The following is an 18,356-nucleotide window of genomic DNA, read 5'->3' as shown; positions in this document are numbered from 1 at the left end:
GGGAGAAGGAGAGAGGGAGTGAGAGGGAGGGAGAGAATAAGAGAGGGAGGGAGAAAAATGGAAGAGAGGGAGGGAAAGGTTGAGGGGGAGGGTGGGATGGAGAGGGAGAGAAAGAGAGGAAGGAGGGAGAGAGAGCTATGGAGGGAGAGGGAGGCTTCCAAAATGGCTTCTACATCATCATCTGGTGCTAAAAGCAGGAGGTTGCTGTTCAAACAGAAGTATACAATGAATGCACTGTCAAGTAAGGTGCGTAGAAGACATGTAAATTTCTAGCAAAGTTATTCATTCTTGTACTCTTACATGGGTATGACCGCACATAAAAAACAACATTTTTTTTCAGCAAAATGGCACCATGTAAAAATATTGAATTCCTCAGCAAAATACTGATTTTTTGGGTACTAGAATACTGAAATGCTCTGACAAAACTTGGTGAGCTGATGGAAATGATCACAATTACAACTTTTAGAAGACATTTAGACAGATATAAACATTTGGTAGGAAGAGTTTGCTAGTTTTGGGGCCAAATGCAGGAAATGGGATAAGACGGGCCCGAGGGCCTGTTTCCATGCTGTATAACTGTATTCTACTGTGATTCTACTTCTCCAATACTATTTTGCTGTTCTTTCCCAGGGTCAACCAACCATCCATCATGGCATCTAAGCAGATGGGTCAGTGTCAACAATCTGTAACGGACCAATTGGCTGACGGTAAGTGCCAGGAACTAATATCTATCCAATGTTTATTCATTTAAAACATTTTTTTAATGAACTCTGGCTGTAGGTACACTCATTGGACCATATTAGTGGACTCGCTGTTAGTGAGAAACGGGTCCTTGTAGATTGGGCTGGGAGAATGTTTCAGTCCCCACTGATTACACTGTGCCACTGTAACACGCAAGTTAAGCAGGCAGGACACTTACTCAGTAGATATGAGCTGTGCTGGAAGGATGTTTCACATTCTTGCCTCTGCCGCCCACAGCTGCTCCCCAAACGCACCTACTTTCACCATTACCATCACCACCATGAGCTCCCCAGTTACCCAGTGTCAAGATGGTCAGTGACTTTTCCTCAGAGCTGCTTTGTCTGGACAAACCACATGGAAGGGTGAGCTGTGCAGTGGAGTCATCAAGCTTGATGTTGCACAAAGATTAATGGGAGCTTGAGCTCAACATGAGGCACTGTGTATATCTACTTGTCCAGGAGGTTACAGGGAGAAGTGTTGACCAGGCCCTCTGACACTGTTGCTTCAGGGAAATATCTGTCAGAGACAATCATTGTCCTGCAGACATTCAGTGCAGAGCCAGTATTGGATCTTAGTAAGGAACGTATTGGATCTTAGTATTTTTCCTGATCGCAGAGTAATTGATCCTACCACCTGCTTGCCACTGTCAAAGATTCAAACACAGTTTCTGATAAACATAGAAAATAGGTGCAGGAGTAGGCCATTCGGCCCTTCGAGCCTGCACCGCCATTCAATATGATTATGGCTGATCATCCAACTCAGTATCCTGTACCTGCCTTCTCTCCATACCCCCTGATCCCCTTAGCCACAAGGGCCACATCTAACTCCCTCTTAAATATAGCCAATGAAATGGCCTCAACTACCTTCGGTGGCAGAGAATTCCACAGATTCACCACTCTCTGTCTGAATATGTTTTTCTCATCTCGGTCCTAAAAGACTTCACCCTTATCCTTAAACTGTGACCCCTTGTTCTGGACTTCCTCAACATCGGGAACAATCTTCCTGCATCTAGCCTGTCCAACCCATTAAGAATTATGTAAGTTTCTATAAGATCCCCCCTCAATCTTCTAAATTTTAGCGAGTACAAGCCAAATCTATCCAGTCTTTCTTCATATGAAAGTCCTGACATTCCAGGAATCAGTCTGGTGAACCTTTTCTGGCAAGAATGTCTTTCCTCAAATTTGGAGACCAAAACTGTACGCAATACTCCAGGTGTGGTCTCACCAAGGCCCTGAACAACTGCAGTAGGACCTCCCTGCTCCTATACTCAAATCCTTTTGCTATGAATGCTAACATACCATTCGTTTTCTTCACTGCCTGCTGCACCTGCTTGCCTACTTTCAATGACTGGTGTACCATGACACCCAGGTCTCATTGCTTCTCCCCTTTTTCTAATTGGCCACCATTCAGATAATAGTCTACTTTCCTGTTTTTGCCATCAAAGTGGATAACCTCACATTTATCCACATTATAGCCGTGCATTTGCCCACTCACCCAACCTATCCAAGTCACCTTGCACCCTCCTAGCATCCTCCTCACAGCTAACATTGCCCCCCAGCTTCGTGTCATCCCCAAACTTGGAGATGTTGCATTCAATTCCCTCATCCAAATCATTAATATATATTGTAAATAGCTGGGGTCCCAGCACTGAGCCTTGCGGTACCCCACTAGTCACTGCCTGCCATTGTGAAAAGGACCCATTTACTCCTACTCTTTGCTTCCTGTCTGCCAGTCAGTTCTCTATCCACATCAATACTGAACCCCCAATACCATGTGCTTTAAGTTTGTATACTAATCTCTTATGTGGGACCTTGTCGAAAGCCTTCTGAAAGTCCAGATATAACACATCCACTGGTTTTCCCTTATCCACTCTACTAGTTACATCCTCGAAAAATTCTATAAGATTCGTCAGACATGATTTACCTTTCATAAATCCATGCTTACTTTGTCCAATGATTTCACCACTTTCCAAATGTGCTGCTGGTCTGTAATTCCCCGTTTTATATCTTCCTTAGTGAAGACAGAACCAAAGTAGTTATACAATTGGTTTGCCATGTCCTTGTTCCCCATGATCAATTCACCTGTTTCTGACTGCAAGGGACCTACATTTGTTTTAACTAATCTTTTTTTCTTCACATATCTATAAAAACTTTTGCAGTCAGTTTTTATGTTCCCTGCCAGTTTTCTTTCATAATCTATTTTCCCTTTCCAAATTAAGCCCTTTGTCCTCCTCTGCTGGACTGAATTTCTCCCAGTCCTCTGGTAGGCTGCTTTTTCTGGCCAATTTGTATGCTTCAATGCGATAAACTATGTATGGAACGTCAAAAAGTGTTTTCCTGAAGGGGTCTTGGTTGAACAGATGAGCAAACTCCATGCATAATGAGTTTTTTCCTCTTCTGTTCTAGATCTAATCCATTTGGATCCTTTGGTTACTGCAAATATACAGTTTGCTCTTGATCTGTTCAAGCATTTGGATGAACAGAACAGAGTTGGCAACATCTTTGTGTCTCCCTTTAGTATATCAGTGGCACTGGCCTTGGTATATCTGGGTGCGAAAGAGAAGACAGCCACTCAGATGGCTCAGGTAGGTGTGGCCTTATGTTAGCTTCAGAAGGCGTGTCCTGTTTTTGAACAAACTGGAGTATGTTTGGTCATGTAAAGCTTTAGGGTGGAGAGAATCGACGGGGTTTGGTTTGTTGAATTGGAGCTGGAACAGTTTGTTATTTGCATGTTTGCATTCCTCACAATAATCAGTCATGCTACTTTAACCACATGTGGCTATTGACATGAATAAGCCTTCTATTGTAGCGCCCATGCAAATTTTTATTCTTTGGCTTTCGACACTGGCTGAGGCATTGCTCCTGTTTTTAGTGCTTTTAATGTCTTTTAATTTTTAGTGTGTTTTTTATAGTCCTTCGTTTTACGGTTTTTAATGGTTTTTAATTGTTTGTAATAGCTTTTTGTTCATGATTTCTCATGTACAGCACTTTGTGGCAACTGTAGTTGTTTAAAGTGCTTTATAAATAAAGTTATTATTATTATTATTATTATTGACACTACAACTATATTCTATTAAGCAATGTAATATGCAGTCTTTAGAGTCTGCACCTCTGTAGCCCCGAGCTCCATTTCCACCATTGACACTGTTGTCTTTATGATGTGGTATTGTCTTTATGGGGTTATATTTTCTATAAGGCAAGGTTTCTTAGGAATCTATCTATTGCTTTAAAGTAGAACTGAGTGAAATAAAATAGAGAAAATGCTGGAAACATTCAGCATGTCTGGCTGCATCTATGGAAATGTTTCAGATTGCAGATCCTTTTTCAGACTTGGAAATTGAGTAATGAAGTTAGTTTGAAATAGCAGAGATTCTGGCAGGAATGTGTCAGCACAAAGGAATTCTCTCTGACAGGGATGGGCCAAAGTTATCAATGGGATAAACTGTAGATGGTGACCTCATCTGCAGCTTATCCCCATGGCAATTGTGGCTTATCAGAATACACATTATCCACAATTCTTATTATCCTCATTATTCACAAGACCAGATAAAAGCAGGAGAAAATAGAAGCGGGAGGAGGCCAATTGGCCCTTCAGGCCTATCCCGCCATTCAATGTAATTATGGCTATTCTACACTGCCCCAAACTCCTCTTTTGGCCAGTTCCAATAACCCTCAAATTACACCAATGTTGTAAATGACATTGGTGAAGCCACAGTTCAGTTTTAGTTTCCGTATTTCTCGGCAATGAAGATGCTATTTTTTACCCTCAAATAAGGCCCGAAAATGTATCTGCGTCTGAGAGGCCGAAGGATAGATTGTTAGCTAAGAAAGATAGACTTGGCTATCCCTCAGTACAGTGACTGTAAAAGGACATCACCGTGGGGCGGGAGAGTTCCTTCCACAGCGTGTGGGGAGTCTGGCCCGGATCAGCACGGTTAGGCTGCCGGGGTAAAGTTGCAGGAAGAGCAGGAACGTTGAGAAGGAAGGGGGCGGGGGATCATGCCAGCAACGCACTCAGTAGCTCGGGTGGCTATGAGCGGCTGCCGGGACTGGACAGTGTAACTGCAGCTAGACTCGGGTGCGCAGGTGACCTGGGAACTGCAGCTAGACCCAGGGCTCGCAGCCGACCTGGGCGCTACAACCAGTCCTGGGGCAGGTGACCTGCGAACTACAGCTAGTCCCAAGGCTCGCAGGCGACCTGGGAACTGCAGCCAGTCCCGGGGCAGGCGACCTGGGCGCTATAGCTGGTTCCAGGGACGCGAGGGATCTGGGAACTGCAGCCTGTCCCGAGGCACGCAGGTGATCTGGAAACTACAGAAAACTAATTTGAAAAACACGTGCCCCAATGCAAAAACGGTTGCCGACCCCTGGACCAAACCAAAGACTTGATCCTGTCCCGCCAGCCTTTTTTTCAAAATTTAGCAACTCAAAATGGGGTGGGGTCTTTGACGCAGGTGCGTCTTCATTGCCGGGAAATATGGTACCCTGTTAGAGGAAAGAAGTCATTATGCTGGAAAGAGTGCAGAGAAGATTTACGAGGATATTGCCAGGGCGTGAGGGGCTGAGCTATGTGGAGAGGTTTAGTCGGCTAAGACTTAGCTCATTGGAGTACTGGAGGTGTGTAAAATCATGAGCGGAATAGATAGGGTGAATGCACAGTATCTTTAACCCAGGATAGGAGAATCAAAAACAAAGGACATATGTTTAAAGTGAAGGGAGTAAGAGGGGCAACTTTTTTACTTGGTAAATTAAATCAACTGCCAGAGGAGGTCGTTAAGGCAGGTACTACAACAGGATATAAAAGACACTTGTGCAGATTTATGGATAGGAAAGGTTTACTTCCGGTGGCGCTATGGAGTAGGAGAGACTCGCGCCAACTAGCTCCGTGAAAAATCCGAAAAAACGGGAGGAAAAGACAGATCCTACCTGCAGAACCCGGGACCGATTGTTTTGAACTAAGCCCGTGACGTCATCAGGCGCGCGACACCGGCAGTATGTCGACTCAACATACTCCCCCCCCACAAGGCAAAAAACGGCAAGACTAAAGAGGTAGGCCCAACTGAAGCCTCGGCCTCAGGTTTAACAGCATCCCGAGAAGACATCTCAAAGAAGAAGAAAAAGACTGAGATGGAAGAATTAAAAACGTTCCTTAAGGAGGAACTTAAAAATCTTAGACAGGACTTTAAAGAGGATCTAGCATCTTTTAAAAAAGAAATGAAAGACCAAATTAAAGAAGAAGTTACAGAGATGGTACACGAAGTCCTTGAAGACTGGAAATTAGAAATGGAAAGAAATATGACCCAAAATGATGAAGAAGTAAATGAAAAACTGAATAAGATGGAATCCAGACTTGATTCTAAACTTGAACCTATTCTCCTGACATTAGACCAACACTACAAGATTGTAAAAGAACTTGAGGAACTTGCTGAGACAAGCACCGCAACTACAAAACAACTCATCACTGAGAACCAACGCCTATCAAAGTTATTGTATCAAATAACTGAAAAATGTACAGACTTGGAGGGACGACAGAGGCGTCAGAATTTAAGAATCGTGGGCATCCAGGAAGGCAGAGAGGGGACTCGTGACCCCCGTGAATTTGCTGCAGAAGTACTGAAAACAATTTTGAACCTGGATCAGGCGCCATTACTTGCCCGAGCGCACAGAGTGGGTCGCCCAAAGGTGGGCGACCGACCAAGAATAATGATAGTAAAGGTCCAATATGACCATGTATTGGATGACATGATGAGGAAAATTGGTAAAAGCAGAAATCTTGTATATGAAGGAGACAAGATTAGCGTATTCAGAGATTACCCCGTGGAAGTTGCTAAGAAAAGAGCGTTGTTCACAGAAACAAGAAGAATACTGAAGAACATAAAGAATCTGAGATATGGACTGTTATACCCTGCAACACTGAGAGTCAGTTACGAGAAGAAGGAATACTTCTTCATCAAGCACACGGAAGCATTTGAATTTGCCAAGAACGTCGAGGACAAGATCGAAGATTGAAAAATATTCAACTCTTAACACCTACCCGGACACTGCTATCTCGCAGAGAAGATATGGAACTCTAAACTTTAAACTATTATATTTAAGAGTTGCCTAAAATTCGCAATAAGAATTGGGTATATTTCCTACAACGGATATATATAAAACTAACATTCTAGTACTAACCTCTAACCTCTAACAACTATTAATAATCAAGAATATTAACTAACACTAACTAATGATAACAAGATTATTTAGATTATTTAAGAATTAATTAAAAGTATGAAATATAAGTAAAGTTTGATTCAGGTATTTTATAATGAGAAATGTCTGATGGCCCTTGCCCTGATGTTTTCGTTTTTGATTATTCTTTGATAAATGTTTAGATTATACAAAACTAATATCTCAATTTGAGACTACTAATTATACCATTAATGGAATATAATCAATATTTCTTTCCCCCCCACAAATTGTATGCATCGAATTGGAAACTTTCCTTTTAAGGAAAGCACGGAGCTAGTATTTTTATAAACCAAAAGCTACGGAAGTCCATAGATGCTTAGCCACATTAGGGTGGCTATCACTAACTGCACTAATTGTAGTTGTAGTTGCTTTTCTTTTTTACTTTCCACACTTTACTAACCCTATTAGCTATCACCTTTTTTATCTTATATCACATTATATTTTGTATATGGAATGGAATTGCATATTTTATTTAAGGAGATACGTTCGGATGGAAAACAGACGTGACCTAAAATTCATCTACCTGAAGTTCAAGTATAAGGTAGGGTTGAGTGTGCTGAATCATCTGCTCTACCACTTAATCACAAGATGCAAGACATGAATATAAAAATTGGGGGTGAGGGAATTAAATTCTGTAGTTGGAATGTTAAGGGAATTAATGAACCTATCAAGAGAGGCAAAGTGTTAGCACATTTAAAATCATTGAAAACAACTATAATATTTCTCCAGGAGACACATCTTAAAAAGGAAGCACAACATAGACTGAAAGCAAAATGGATTGCTAAAGCGTACCATTCTTCATTCTCACATAAATCAAGAGGTGTGGCAATATTAATTCGTAAAGGTATACCCTTTAAACATATATCAACGATAGAAGACATTGAAGGCAGATATATTATAATAATAGGGGAGTTATACTTAAAAAAGGTGACTCTCCTCAATGTGTATGGACCAAATTTTGATAGCCCTCTGTTTTTTAAGAGAATTCTTAACAATATCCCGGAAGGTACACAACAAAACTTAATAATTGGTGGAGATTTAAATTGTACATTGGATGCTTGTTTGGACAGATCATCAACTCAAAGAAAACTAAAATCTCGATCAAGTGAATTTTTAAATTCATACATTAATACCACTAATATTAAGGACGTTTGGAGAATTGAAAATCCATCGGGCCGAGAATATTCATTTTACTCACCAGTACATAAAACTTACTCAAGGATAGACTATTTTTTGGTAGATTCAAAACTTATCCCATTCACCTATAACTCACAATATCACAACATCATAATCTCAGACCATGCCCCATTAACATTTATGATCAAAGTAAACGGAATGGCAGAGACACAGTCACAATGGAGATTTAATCCCCAAATCTTAAAAGATAAGTCATGTAATGAATATCTAGTAAAACAGATTAAAATGTTTTTTGAGGCTAACGATAGCCCTGAAATCTCTGCCTCGCTTCTTTGGGAAACATTTAAAGCATTTGTACGAGGAGCATTAATTTCTTCCCAATCATTTTTTAATAAAGAGAATAGGGCCAAACAAAAGAAACTGGAAATGGAAATAAAGCAATTAGACACAGAAAATGCAGCAGCATCATCCACGATAAAACACAATAAAATTGCAGTATTTAAATATAAATTAAACAAGATTTATTCAGACCAAGTTATAAAACTTTATCAACATACAAAACAATTAAATTTTGAATTTGGTGACAAACCACAAAAACTATTAGCACGTCAACTTCGCAAATTGGACGGGGAAAAAACAATATACAAAATTAGAACAGATAAGGGAGAAACATTAACATTGCCTAAAGATATTAATGATAGATTTCTACAATACTATCAAAAATTGTATTCATCTAAAATAACAGAACAATCAACGGGAATGGAAACATTTTTACAGAATTGTAAGTTTGCGGGTCTAGATCAGAAAGAGAGAGAATTGCTAGGGGCTGAAATTACGATAAAAGACATTGAAGAATCAATAAAGTCCTTAAAAAATGGAAAGTCGGCAGGACCCGATGGACTAAATTCGGAATTTTATAAAAAATTTTATGACTTGCTTTCCCCACGCCTACAGACAATGTACAAATATGCTTATACTCAACAGAAACTCCCAGAAACTCTAAATGAATCAACAATCATACTTATACCAAAAACGGACAAGGATCTTGAAGACCCAGGTTCATACAGAGCTATAGCCCTCTTAAATACTGATCAGAAAATATTAACTAAGATTCTATCTAATAGATTGAGCTTAGTGATCAGTAAATTAATACATCCTGACCAAACAGGGTTTATCCCCAAACGGTATTCATTTTTTAATCTGAGAAGATTATTTAATATTATATACTCCAATAGAATCCCCAACGCAGAGCTAGCAATTATCTCGTTAGATGCTGAAAAAGCATTTGACCAGGTAGAATGGCCATATTTATTTTCGGTGATGGAAAAATTTCAACTAGGAGAGAAGTACTGTACATGGGTTAAATTGTTATATTCTAACCCAACAGCTAGAATATTAACAAACAAAATGTTATCAACTAAATTTAATCTCTCTAGAGGCTGTAGACAAGGATGTTCACTATCCCCACTATTATTTGCTCTTGCAATTGAACCCCTAGCAGAAAGCGTTAGAAACCATCCAGGAATATTTGGATACAATACTAGAGACACAAGGAATAAAATCTCCTTATATGCAGATGATATACTAATATATATTACAAAATTAGAAACTAGTATTCCAAACCTATTAAATCTAATAACTCAATTTGGTCAGTTTTCGGGATATAGAATCAATTGGAATAAAAGCGAAATCATGCCAATAACAAAATTTAATTTACATACAATACAACAATCCCCTTTTAAAATAGTTAAAGATAAATTTAAATACTTAGGAATCTGGGTAACTAAGACATATACCTCTTTATTTAAACTAAATTTCCCACCCTTACTGAATAAACTACATAAGAATATTAAATACTGGAAAACACTCCCCATTTCAATGCTTGGGAGAATTAATGCTATAAAAATGATTTTTTTACCGCAACTACTGTACCTACTTCAATTAATTCCGATATATATCCCAAAAACTTTTTTCAAAAAAGTCGACTCCATTGTTACAAAGTTTTGTCTGGGATTATAAGAATCATAGAATAAGTAAAAAACACTTATGTAAATCAAAGATAAATGGAGGTCTGGCTTTGCCAAATTTCTTATTTTATTTTTGGGCAGTCCATATTAAAAACATGAATTTTTGGCTGGAAGAAATGGACCAACAACCAGATTGGCTAATGATGGAAAAGGAAGACTGTCTACCTTTTGAAATTGGACCGATCATATTTGCCCCCACAAAACAGCACAAAAAAACCTATAAAGAAAACCCCATAATACATAGTGGAATACGAATTTGGAAACAAATAAAAAAAGATTTAAAATTGAATAATATACCACTCTGCCTTCCCATTGTAAATAATCCTTTGTTCAAATCATCCTTTATGGACAAAGGTTTCACACAATGGAAAAATCATGGAATCAAAAATATAGGACATCTTTATGGGAAAGGTACTTTTCTTTCATTTCAAGAGTTACAACTGAATTATGGACTGCACTCAAATAATTTTTTCAGATATCTACAAATTAGAGATTATGTTAAATCTAATACACAGGTTTACAAGAATAGGGAATCAGAAATTCTTGATGAGTGTCTGAACAAGCATCCTAATACTGAAAAACTAATAGCTTATATTTATAACACCCTACTAAATAACGAGGTACCACCGACCGAACTACATAGATACAAATGGGAAATTGAAATAGGTCATCCTATCACGAAAGATATGTGGGACGAAAGTTTACAACAAATACATCAATGTTCATTAAATGCCAGACATATTTTAATACAATTCAAGGTCTTACATAGACTACACTTCTCTAAAATAAAACTAAATAGAATTTTCCCACAAATCTCTCCTATTTGTGATAAATATCTACATTTAGAGGCTAATTTAACACATACTTTTGCAAACTGTATAAAACTTAAACATTTCTGGACAGATATTTTTGAAATAACTTCAAAAGTTATTAATACAAAACTGGACCCAGACACAAAATTAATAATACTTGGAATATCAGAACAAAGCTTAACACTCACAACAAACCAAAGAAACTTCCTCAATTACAGTATAATAACCGGAAAAAAATTAATATTAAAATTTTGGAAAGGCCCTACAACCCCCACAATCAAAATGTGGATTACGGAAATGTCGGAGACCCTATACTTAGAAAGAATTAGACTTGTCTTAATGGACAAACAAGATCTTTTCCATAAAATTTGGGCTCCATTCATTAACTATCTGAAGGGATAGACTGGCACAGCACGAGGACCCAGCTGAAACTTGAACTCAGGAACAGATGAAAAACTATACTCTATACTTTATAACCTACGAACCTATCTCCATTGATGTATCACAGGTAACCCATTCCACCTCCCTTGTTTTTCTGTTGTGTTTTTTTTATTTTTTGCTTCCTCTTTTATTTGTAACTTTCTACCCTCTCTTTTTCTCGCTTTCTATAAAAAATAAAAATACTAGAAGCAGAAGTAATTGATAATGGAAAATTTTAATAATGTATGACTGATGTATATGAAAAGTTGTTTTTCTACTATAATATGTAATTACATTGTATAATATGTCTACTTCTAATAAATAAATTTTTTAAAAAAAAGGAATAAAAAATAAAAAAATAAAAAAAAGAAGAAAAAAAAAGGAAAGGTTTACTAGTGGGCCAAATGTGGTGGCAAATTGCACTAGCTTAGAAGGAGCACCTTGGTTGGCAGGGACGAGTTGGGCAACAGGGCCTGTTTTAATGTGGAATAACTATATGGCTCTAAAGTCTGGTGGACCATATTCTCATAAAATTTGCAGTTTTTAACGATAAATTTACTATGTTCAATTCTGAAAAGCACAGTATAGAACTGAAATACTAAATACACTTCACTTCTTTTGATGAATGTTAACTTTTTCTCTTAGATGCTTGGTTTTGATGAAGTCAAAGACGTCCACTCGGAATTTCAGAAACTGCAAACTGAATTAATCAACCCGAATGCAAAGTATTCCTTGATGTTAGCCAATCGCCTCTACGGGGAGAAGACCTACAAGTTCCTTCCAGTTAGGTTTAGGTTTGGAGGCTAAGCTGCTCAATCTGTGTTTGTTAACCTGATCAAAAACAATGGTGTTAACACAAGCTCGATCCTCTTGAGATTTGGAAGGAATGTTCCTGCTTGGTTCAATGTGGAGGTGTCTTGAGAATGGTGTTTGATACTAATTGGAATATCTACCCCAAAACAGTCTCTAATTGTTGAATAGCCCATTGCATCTAAGAATATCGTCCTTGTAATAAGATTTTATCAGTTTTATCCTTATTTTCAACATAGATGAAGGTCATTGAGCACACTGCTCACCCCACACCTTCAATTTTCGGTCTCACGCATCAGATCCTGTTCCCACTCCGGCATCACTCGGTGGCTTCCGGTTCAACCCACCAGTTACCGGCTGGTCGTGCTGGTCGCCGCACAAGCAGTCTGCGAGCCACTAACTCTCCCACGAGCCGCTGAACACACTGCTCCCCTTCAGCTTTTTATTCTCCTCGCCGCGTTATTGACTCGGGTTGCGGAAGGGGCGATTTTTAAACCTTCATAACTTTTGTACTATTTCATCGATTAGAACAAAACTTATTAGACTTGTAGCAGAGGAGAATGGTGAGTAAGGTGTCGAGAAATCATAGCAATATAGGGTAGCGTTTTTACGAAAATGTATTTACAACGTAGGCCCGAAGTGGTCAAGATGAGAGGTGTAGTAATAGTATAGATGTCAGAAGTCCAAAGACTGCTTGATTTCTAAAGGTTTGATCTTAGATCATATTTAACTGATATTTGGATAGATCCACAAATCATGAATGGACCTATTTTGAAATTTCTGAAAATAAGCCATAATGTTTTAAATTGGAATTTTAAGGAAGTTACCAAAACATCAGGATGTTATTAAATGCCATTGTTGATATCCATAGATATCAAATACAATAACCACCTTTGCGTACCTTGGAAATTTTGTGGAAACAGTCTAATCCTCTAAACACTAATCGTGTATCCCTACTGGAGAGGGAGATAGATCCAGTGTCTCAGAATTCAGCACGGATTTCATGTTGGAAGCAGAGTATAGACGTTGGTCTTCCTGAGATGGGATCTGCTCAGCTAAATGGGATGGACTCCTTGTGTGTTCTAGAGAAAATAAGTTTGATGTCATGCTGACCATCATTGTTTTTTCTCCGAGGGGAAAGATCATCTTCAAAGGGAACATCCAATAAAACTGCAATTCAAGTGACAATTTTTAACTTGCTTGCAATTGATTTTCTGTGAGAAGGAGGAATGGGTACTAGAATTCATTAATGTTGCCTGGCAATCTCATACTAAACCTAAATAAAGTCTATTTATTTTAGAATTATCCCCAGACGACCCACCCAGAATATTTTTTTGTAACATCATTCCAATTTAGAAATCTTGAAATTAACAGAGAGAACATTTTAATAGATTTTCTATCAGCAAATGAGCTGAATGCAATACAACTGTTAAGTAAATTTCAAGAATCAAGGATAGTGAGGAAATCAAAACATTTAAGCAAAGAATTTTAATTCAGGAACTGGAGGTTATTTAAACACGATTATTTTGTCGTAATTCAATCTCCTCTCACTGCTGGACATTATGTCAAATGAGTGTGGTTATCAAATTATCCTCGTCTTGTCTTGGAGTAACATCATGAATGTAGCCATTTTTTAAACCAATCTGATTATTTTAATCTCTTCCCACTGATTTAAAATAAATCTGTTCTCTGTAATCCTTCAGGATTTTCTTGCAGCTTCTCTGAAACATTATCAAGCAGGGCTGGGAGCTGTTGACTTTCTTAAAGCAGCAGAGGCGGCTCGACAAGAGATCAACAGTTGGACTGAAGAACAGACTGCAGGTGAGTAGTGCTGAACAATTCTTTCCAGGGTTTACACAGAAAACTTTCAGCTCTACGTATTCCACCTTCTGAATGAGGGACATTTCCCAAAAGTGATTGGGATGCCAATCAGAGCATTAAGTGTGATACTGATTAGTCATTCGTCCATTCTGAAGTATCCTTGACTTGTAGAGTCATAGAGCTCTAGAGCATAGAAACAAACTATTCAGGCCACTGTGACCATGATGTTTACGTTGGCATACTGGGCTGGTCCAATTTGCCCGCATTTGGTCGATAGCCCCCTAAATCCTTCCAACCCATGTAACTGACCAAATGTCTTTTAAAAGTTGTAATATTTCTGTTGATTCCTTGGCAAATCATTCCAGATATGGACCATCCTCGGAGTGAAAACAATGTCCCTGAGATCTCTCATGCTTCTCTCCTACCTTAAGCCTATGCTCTCTAGTTTTTAAATCCTCTACCCTGGTGAAAAATACTGTGAGTATTCACTTTATCTGGTACCGAAAGGTCACTGCTCGGCCTTCTTTATATGCTGAGCCTATTCAAACATTTCCCTATGACTTCAGTCTGCAAGCGCTCCAAGAAATAAAGTCCTAGCCTGCTCAACCTTTCCCTTTAGCTCAGGCCCAGTCCTGTCAACAGTAAATCTTCTCTGCACTCTTTCCATCTTGACAACATCTTTCCTATAACATGATGCCCAAAACTGAGTGCAATACTCTCAATGTGGCTTCACTGATGTCTTGCACAACTGTGCTGTGACCTCACAACTTCTACACTCAGTTTGATGTGTCTTGTTTAGTGTCAAGTATTGTATTGACAATATAAAGATTTCTTGTGTATCTGTTAAACCTCTGACTCGTGATTTTGTTGTGGTTGTTGCCATTCATTGGCTATTTCATTTTTTAATTAATCCATGGTCTATATGTGAGCATGCCTTTGTTTTCAGGTAAAATCCAAAATGTATTGGAGAAAGGTACTGTTGGCTCTGACACAAGGCTTGTCCTTGTGAATGCCATTTATTTTAAGGCGAAATGGAAAGACACATTTAAGAAAAAAGATTCGTTCACTGGACAATTCAAGCTAAACCAGGTAAAGAAGGTGGCGTTGAAAATATCAAAAATTATGAATATTAATAATATCAATAGCTTGATTCACTATTTCATCAAGACAGACTTAAAAGTGCAGCAGTATCTATGGAGCGAAGGAAATAAGCAACGTTTCGGGCCGAAACCCTTCTTCAGACTGCTTTTTTTTTTGTTTCTCCTGCATTTTTGTCTACCTTTGGTTTTCCAGCATCTGCAGTTCCTTCTTAAAGACTTAAAAGTGCAACAGAATGGCATTCTCCTGATAAATACTTGGTATAAATTCCTGCCCTTTGGAATTATTCCTACTCCGTGTGGAAAAATGTTCATCCTCAGGTTCCTATTAAATCTTTCCCCTCTCATCTTAAACACATGTCCTCTGGTTCTTGGTTCACTTACACTGGATAAAAGACTGCATTTACCCGATCTCTTCCCCTCATCCTTCTGCACTTCAAAGGAATAAAATCTTACCTTGCTCAAACTCTCCCTGTAGTTCGAGCCCTGGCAACATCCTCTTAAATTTTCTCTACATTCTCTACACCGTAACATAATTTTTGTACTAGAGTAACCAAAACTGAACACAATACTCCAAACGTGGCCTCACCAACTTGTACAACTGTTCAACAAGTTAAGAAATGGAAATTATGAAACTTTTGATCTCTCTGATATTTTCTCTCAATTCAAGTGAATGGGATTGTTACACTTGATGTACCTTGGCACAGGATTTTTGGACTGGTGCAGGAGTAGGCCATTTGGCCCTTCGAGACAGCACCGCCATTCAATATGATCATGGCTGATCATCGAAAATCAGTACCCTGTTCCTGCTTTTACCCCATATCTCTTAGATTTCTTTAGCCCGAAGAGCTAAACCTAACTCTCTTGAAAACATCCAGTGAATCGGCCTCCACTGCCTTCTGTGGCAGAGAAGTCCACAGATTCACAACTCTCTGGGTGAAGAGGTTTTTCCTCATCTCAGTCCTAAATGGCCCACCCCTTATTCTTAAACTATGACCCCCGGATCTGGACTCTACCAACATGGGGAACATTTTTCATGCATCTAGCCTTTCCAATCCTTTAAGAATTTTATATGTTTTATAAGATTCCCTCTCATCCTTCTAAATTCCAGTGAATACAAGCCCAGTCGACCCATTCTTTCATCATATGTAAGTCTCGCCATCCTGGGAATTAACCTGGTGAACCTACGGTGCATTCCCTCAACAGCAATAATGTTCTTTCTCAAATTAGGAGACCTAAATTGCACACAATTTTCCTGGTGCACTCTCACCAGGGCCCTATACAACTGCAGTTGATCTTCCTTGCTCCTAAACTCAATCCTCTTGCAATGAAGCCCAACAAACCATTAGCTTTATTCACTGCCTGCTGTACCTGCATGCTTACTTTCAGTGACTGATGTACAAGCACACCCACACCCCGTTGAACCTCCCCTTCTCCTAATCTGACACCATTCAGATAATAATCTGCCTTCCTGTTCTTGTCATCAAAGTGGATAACCTCACATTTATCCACATTATTTACTTCATCTGCCATGCATCTGCCCACTCACCCAACCTATCAAAGTCATCCTGCAGCTTCATAGCATCCTCGTCGCAGCTCACACTGATTGTTGGGCAGGTTTCCCAGATTCCTGCCTCTGTCAATCTACTTTTGAATAGTAATATCTTGGTCTCTGTGCCAATTCCATCAACTTCGTGGCTGGGTGATGCTGTTGAGGAATGAAATTCATTCTTACAAAATGCTGAATATGTTGACATTTGGCTAAAGCCTGTAAAATAATGCTTCTAAACATCCCTGACATTCTGAAACATTCAAAATCTATCTTAAGAAAGAACCGAACGTCAATATTTTACATTGAAATAAAAATAAGCAGTTCAATAATTTAAGAACTGTAAAATGATCTTTTCTCTCAATTCAAGTGAAAGGAATTGTTACACTAGATTTACCTTGGCCCAAGACTGTTGGGCAGGTTTCCCATATTCCTGCCCTCTCACTGTATTTAGCATGGAGATTTCAAACATAGATCATCAGCAATATTGAACGGGAGGACCCGTTCATATGTGCACACGTGCAGAAGGCCCACGGGTTCCGGATATGTGTGTGGGGAGAATGCGTTCTGTATTACTTGTTTACCTGGCTACTGGTGCTCCACAAATGTCCTAATAGTGTGTAACTTTATTTGTAGAGTACAACCAAAGATTTGGAAATGATGCAGCGAACTGGAAGTTTTCTTTACTTTCACAATCGTGAATTTGCGTTCAAGATCATTGAACTCCCATATGTTCAGGATGAACTCAGTATGATCATCTTACTGCCAGATGACAACAATGGACTTGAAACTGTAAGTCGGATGTTATAACGTGAACTATTGTTTCAGAATAGCTGTTCAAAAAAATGATTTCAACATTCTTCCAAAAATAAATTCATGCAATTGACTTCAATGTTATTACATTTTCAGCGGTTATTTGAAAATATAAATTCCCTTCTGCCTTAACAAACACCATTAGACAGGCAAAGAGTTTGTGCCTGGAAATTATACTAGCCAATAACCAGTGATCTCAATTGACCTATTTAGCTCCTGCCTGTTGACATTGTAATCTGCCTTGCCCCAACATGCAGACCTGTCTCTATTCAAAATAATCTTAAAATTGATGGAGTTGTGGTTACAATCCTCAAATTATTTTTCAGTTGCAACACCAATCACCTGGCCAGCGTCATTTTCCAAAGCTCATGGTTGCACCATCTGGTGGTGATATATAGACTTAGACTTGGGGGGAGTGGGCAGATGCATGGCAGATGAAGTTTAATGCGGATAAATGTGAGGTTATCCACTTAGGTAGCAAAAACAGGAAGGCAGATTACTATCTATATGGCGTCAATAATAATAATAATAATAATAATAATTATAATTATAATCATAATCATAATCATAATCATAATCATAATCATAATCATAATAATAATAATAATAATAAAAATAAATTTTATTGTCACTGCACATAAGCACAACGAGATTTGGTATGCAGCTTCCATCCGATGTCATAACTTAAATAACTAATACAATTTAGATTTAGATACCCCGAGAACATGGATTGTAAAAAGAACATTACAACAGTAAAATAGTCAAAACAGTTCAAACAGACTAGTGCAGATGTGTCTGTGCGACGTGACCAGCCAAGGGAGACAGTCCATGGGGGGTGGGGGGCACTCAGCAGGGCCGGTTCAGAGCCGCTATAGCTCTGGAAATGAAGCTGTTCCTGA

At 38.7% G+C, this 18,356-nt stretch overlaps 1 protein-coding gene across 3 annotated transcripts in view; it reads left to right on the top strand.

Annotated features, from left to right (window-relative positions):
• Positions 1–18,356, top strand: part of LOC116991102 (leukocyte elastase inhibitor-like) — a 196,616-nt gene that overhangs the window by 2,732 nt on the left and 175,528 nt on the right. The window contains exons 2-7 of one of the 3 annotated variants that reach the window (XM_033049459.1): positions 631–707; positions 3,147–3,325; positions 12,013–12,150; positions 13,881–13,998; positions 14,945–15,096; positions 17,281–17,436. In XM_033049459.1, coding sequence (XP_032905350.1) covers positions 650–707; positions 3,147–3,325; positions 12,013–12,150; positions 13,881–13,998; positions 14,945–15,096; positions 17,281–17,436 — 801 coding nt within the window. In that variant the 5' untranslated portion in view covers positions 631–649. The remainder of the gene's footprint in view (positions 1–630; positions 708–3,146; positions 3,326–12,012; positions 12,151–13,880; positions 13,999–14,944; positions 15,097–17,280; positions 17,437–18,356) is intronic. The other 2 variants (XM_033049467.1, XM_033049463.1) reach the window with 2 other exon arrangements.

The sequence above is a fragment of the Amblyraja radiata genome, chromosome 2 (assembly GCF_010909765.2).
Source record: "Amblyraja radiata isolate CabotCenter1 chromosome 2, sAmbRad1.1.pri, whole genome shotgun sequence".
Classification (NCBI taxonomy): Eukaryota; Metazoa; Chordata; class Chondrichthyes; order Rajiformes; family Rajidae; genus Amblyraja; species Amblyraja radiata.
The sequence above is the reverse complement of the archived record's forward strand: the minus strand, read 5'-3'. Positions and strand labels throughout refer to the sequence as shown.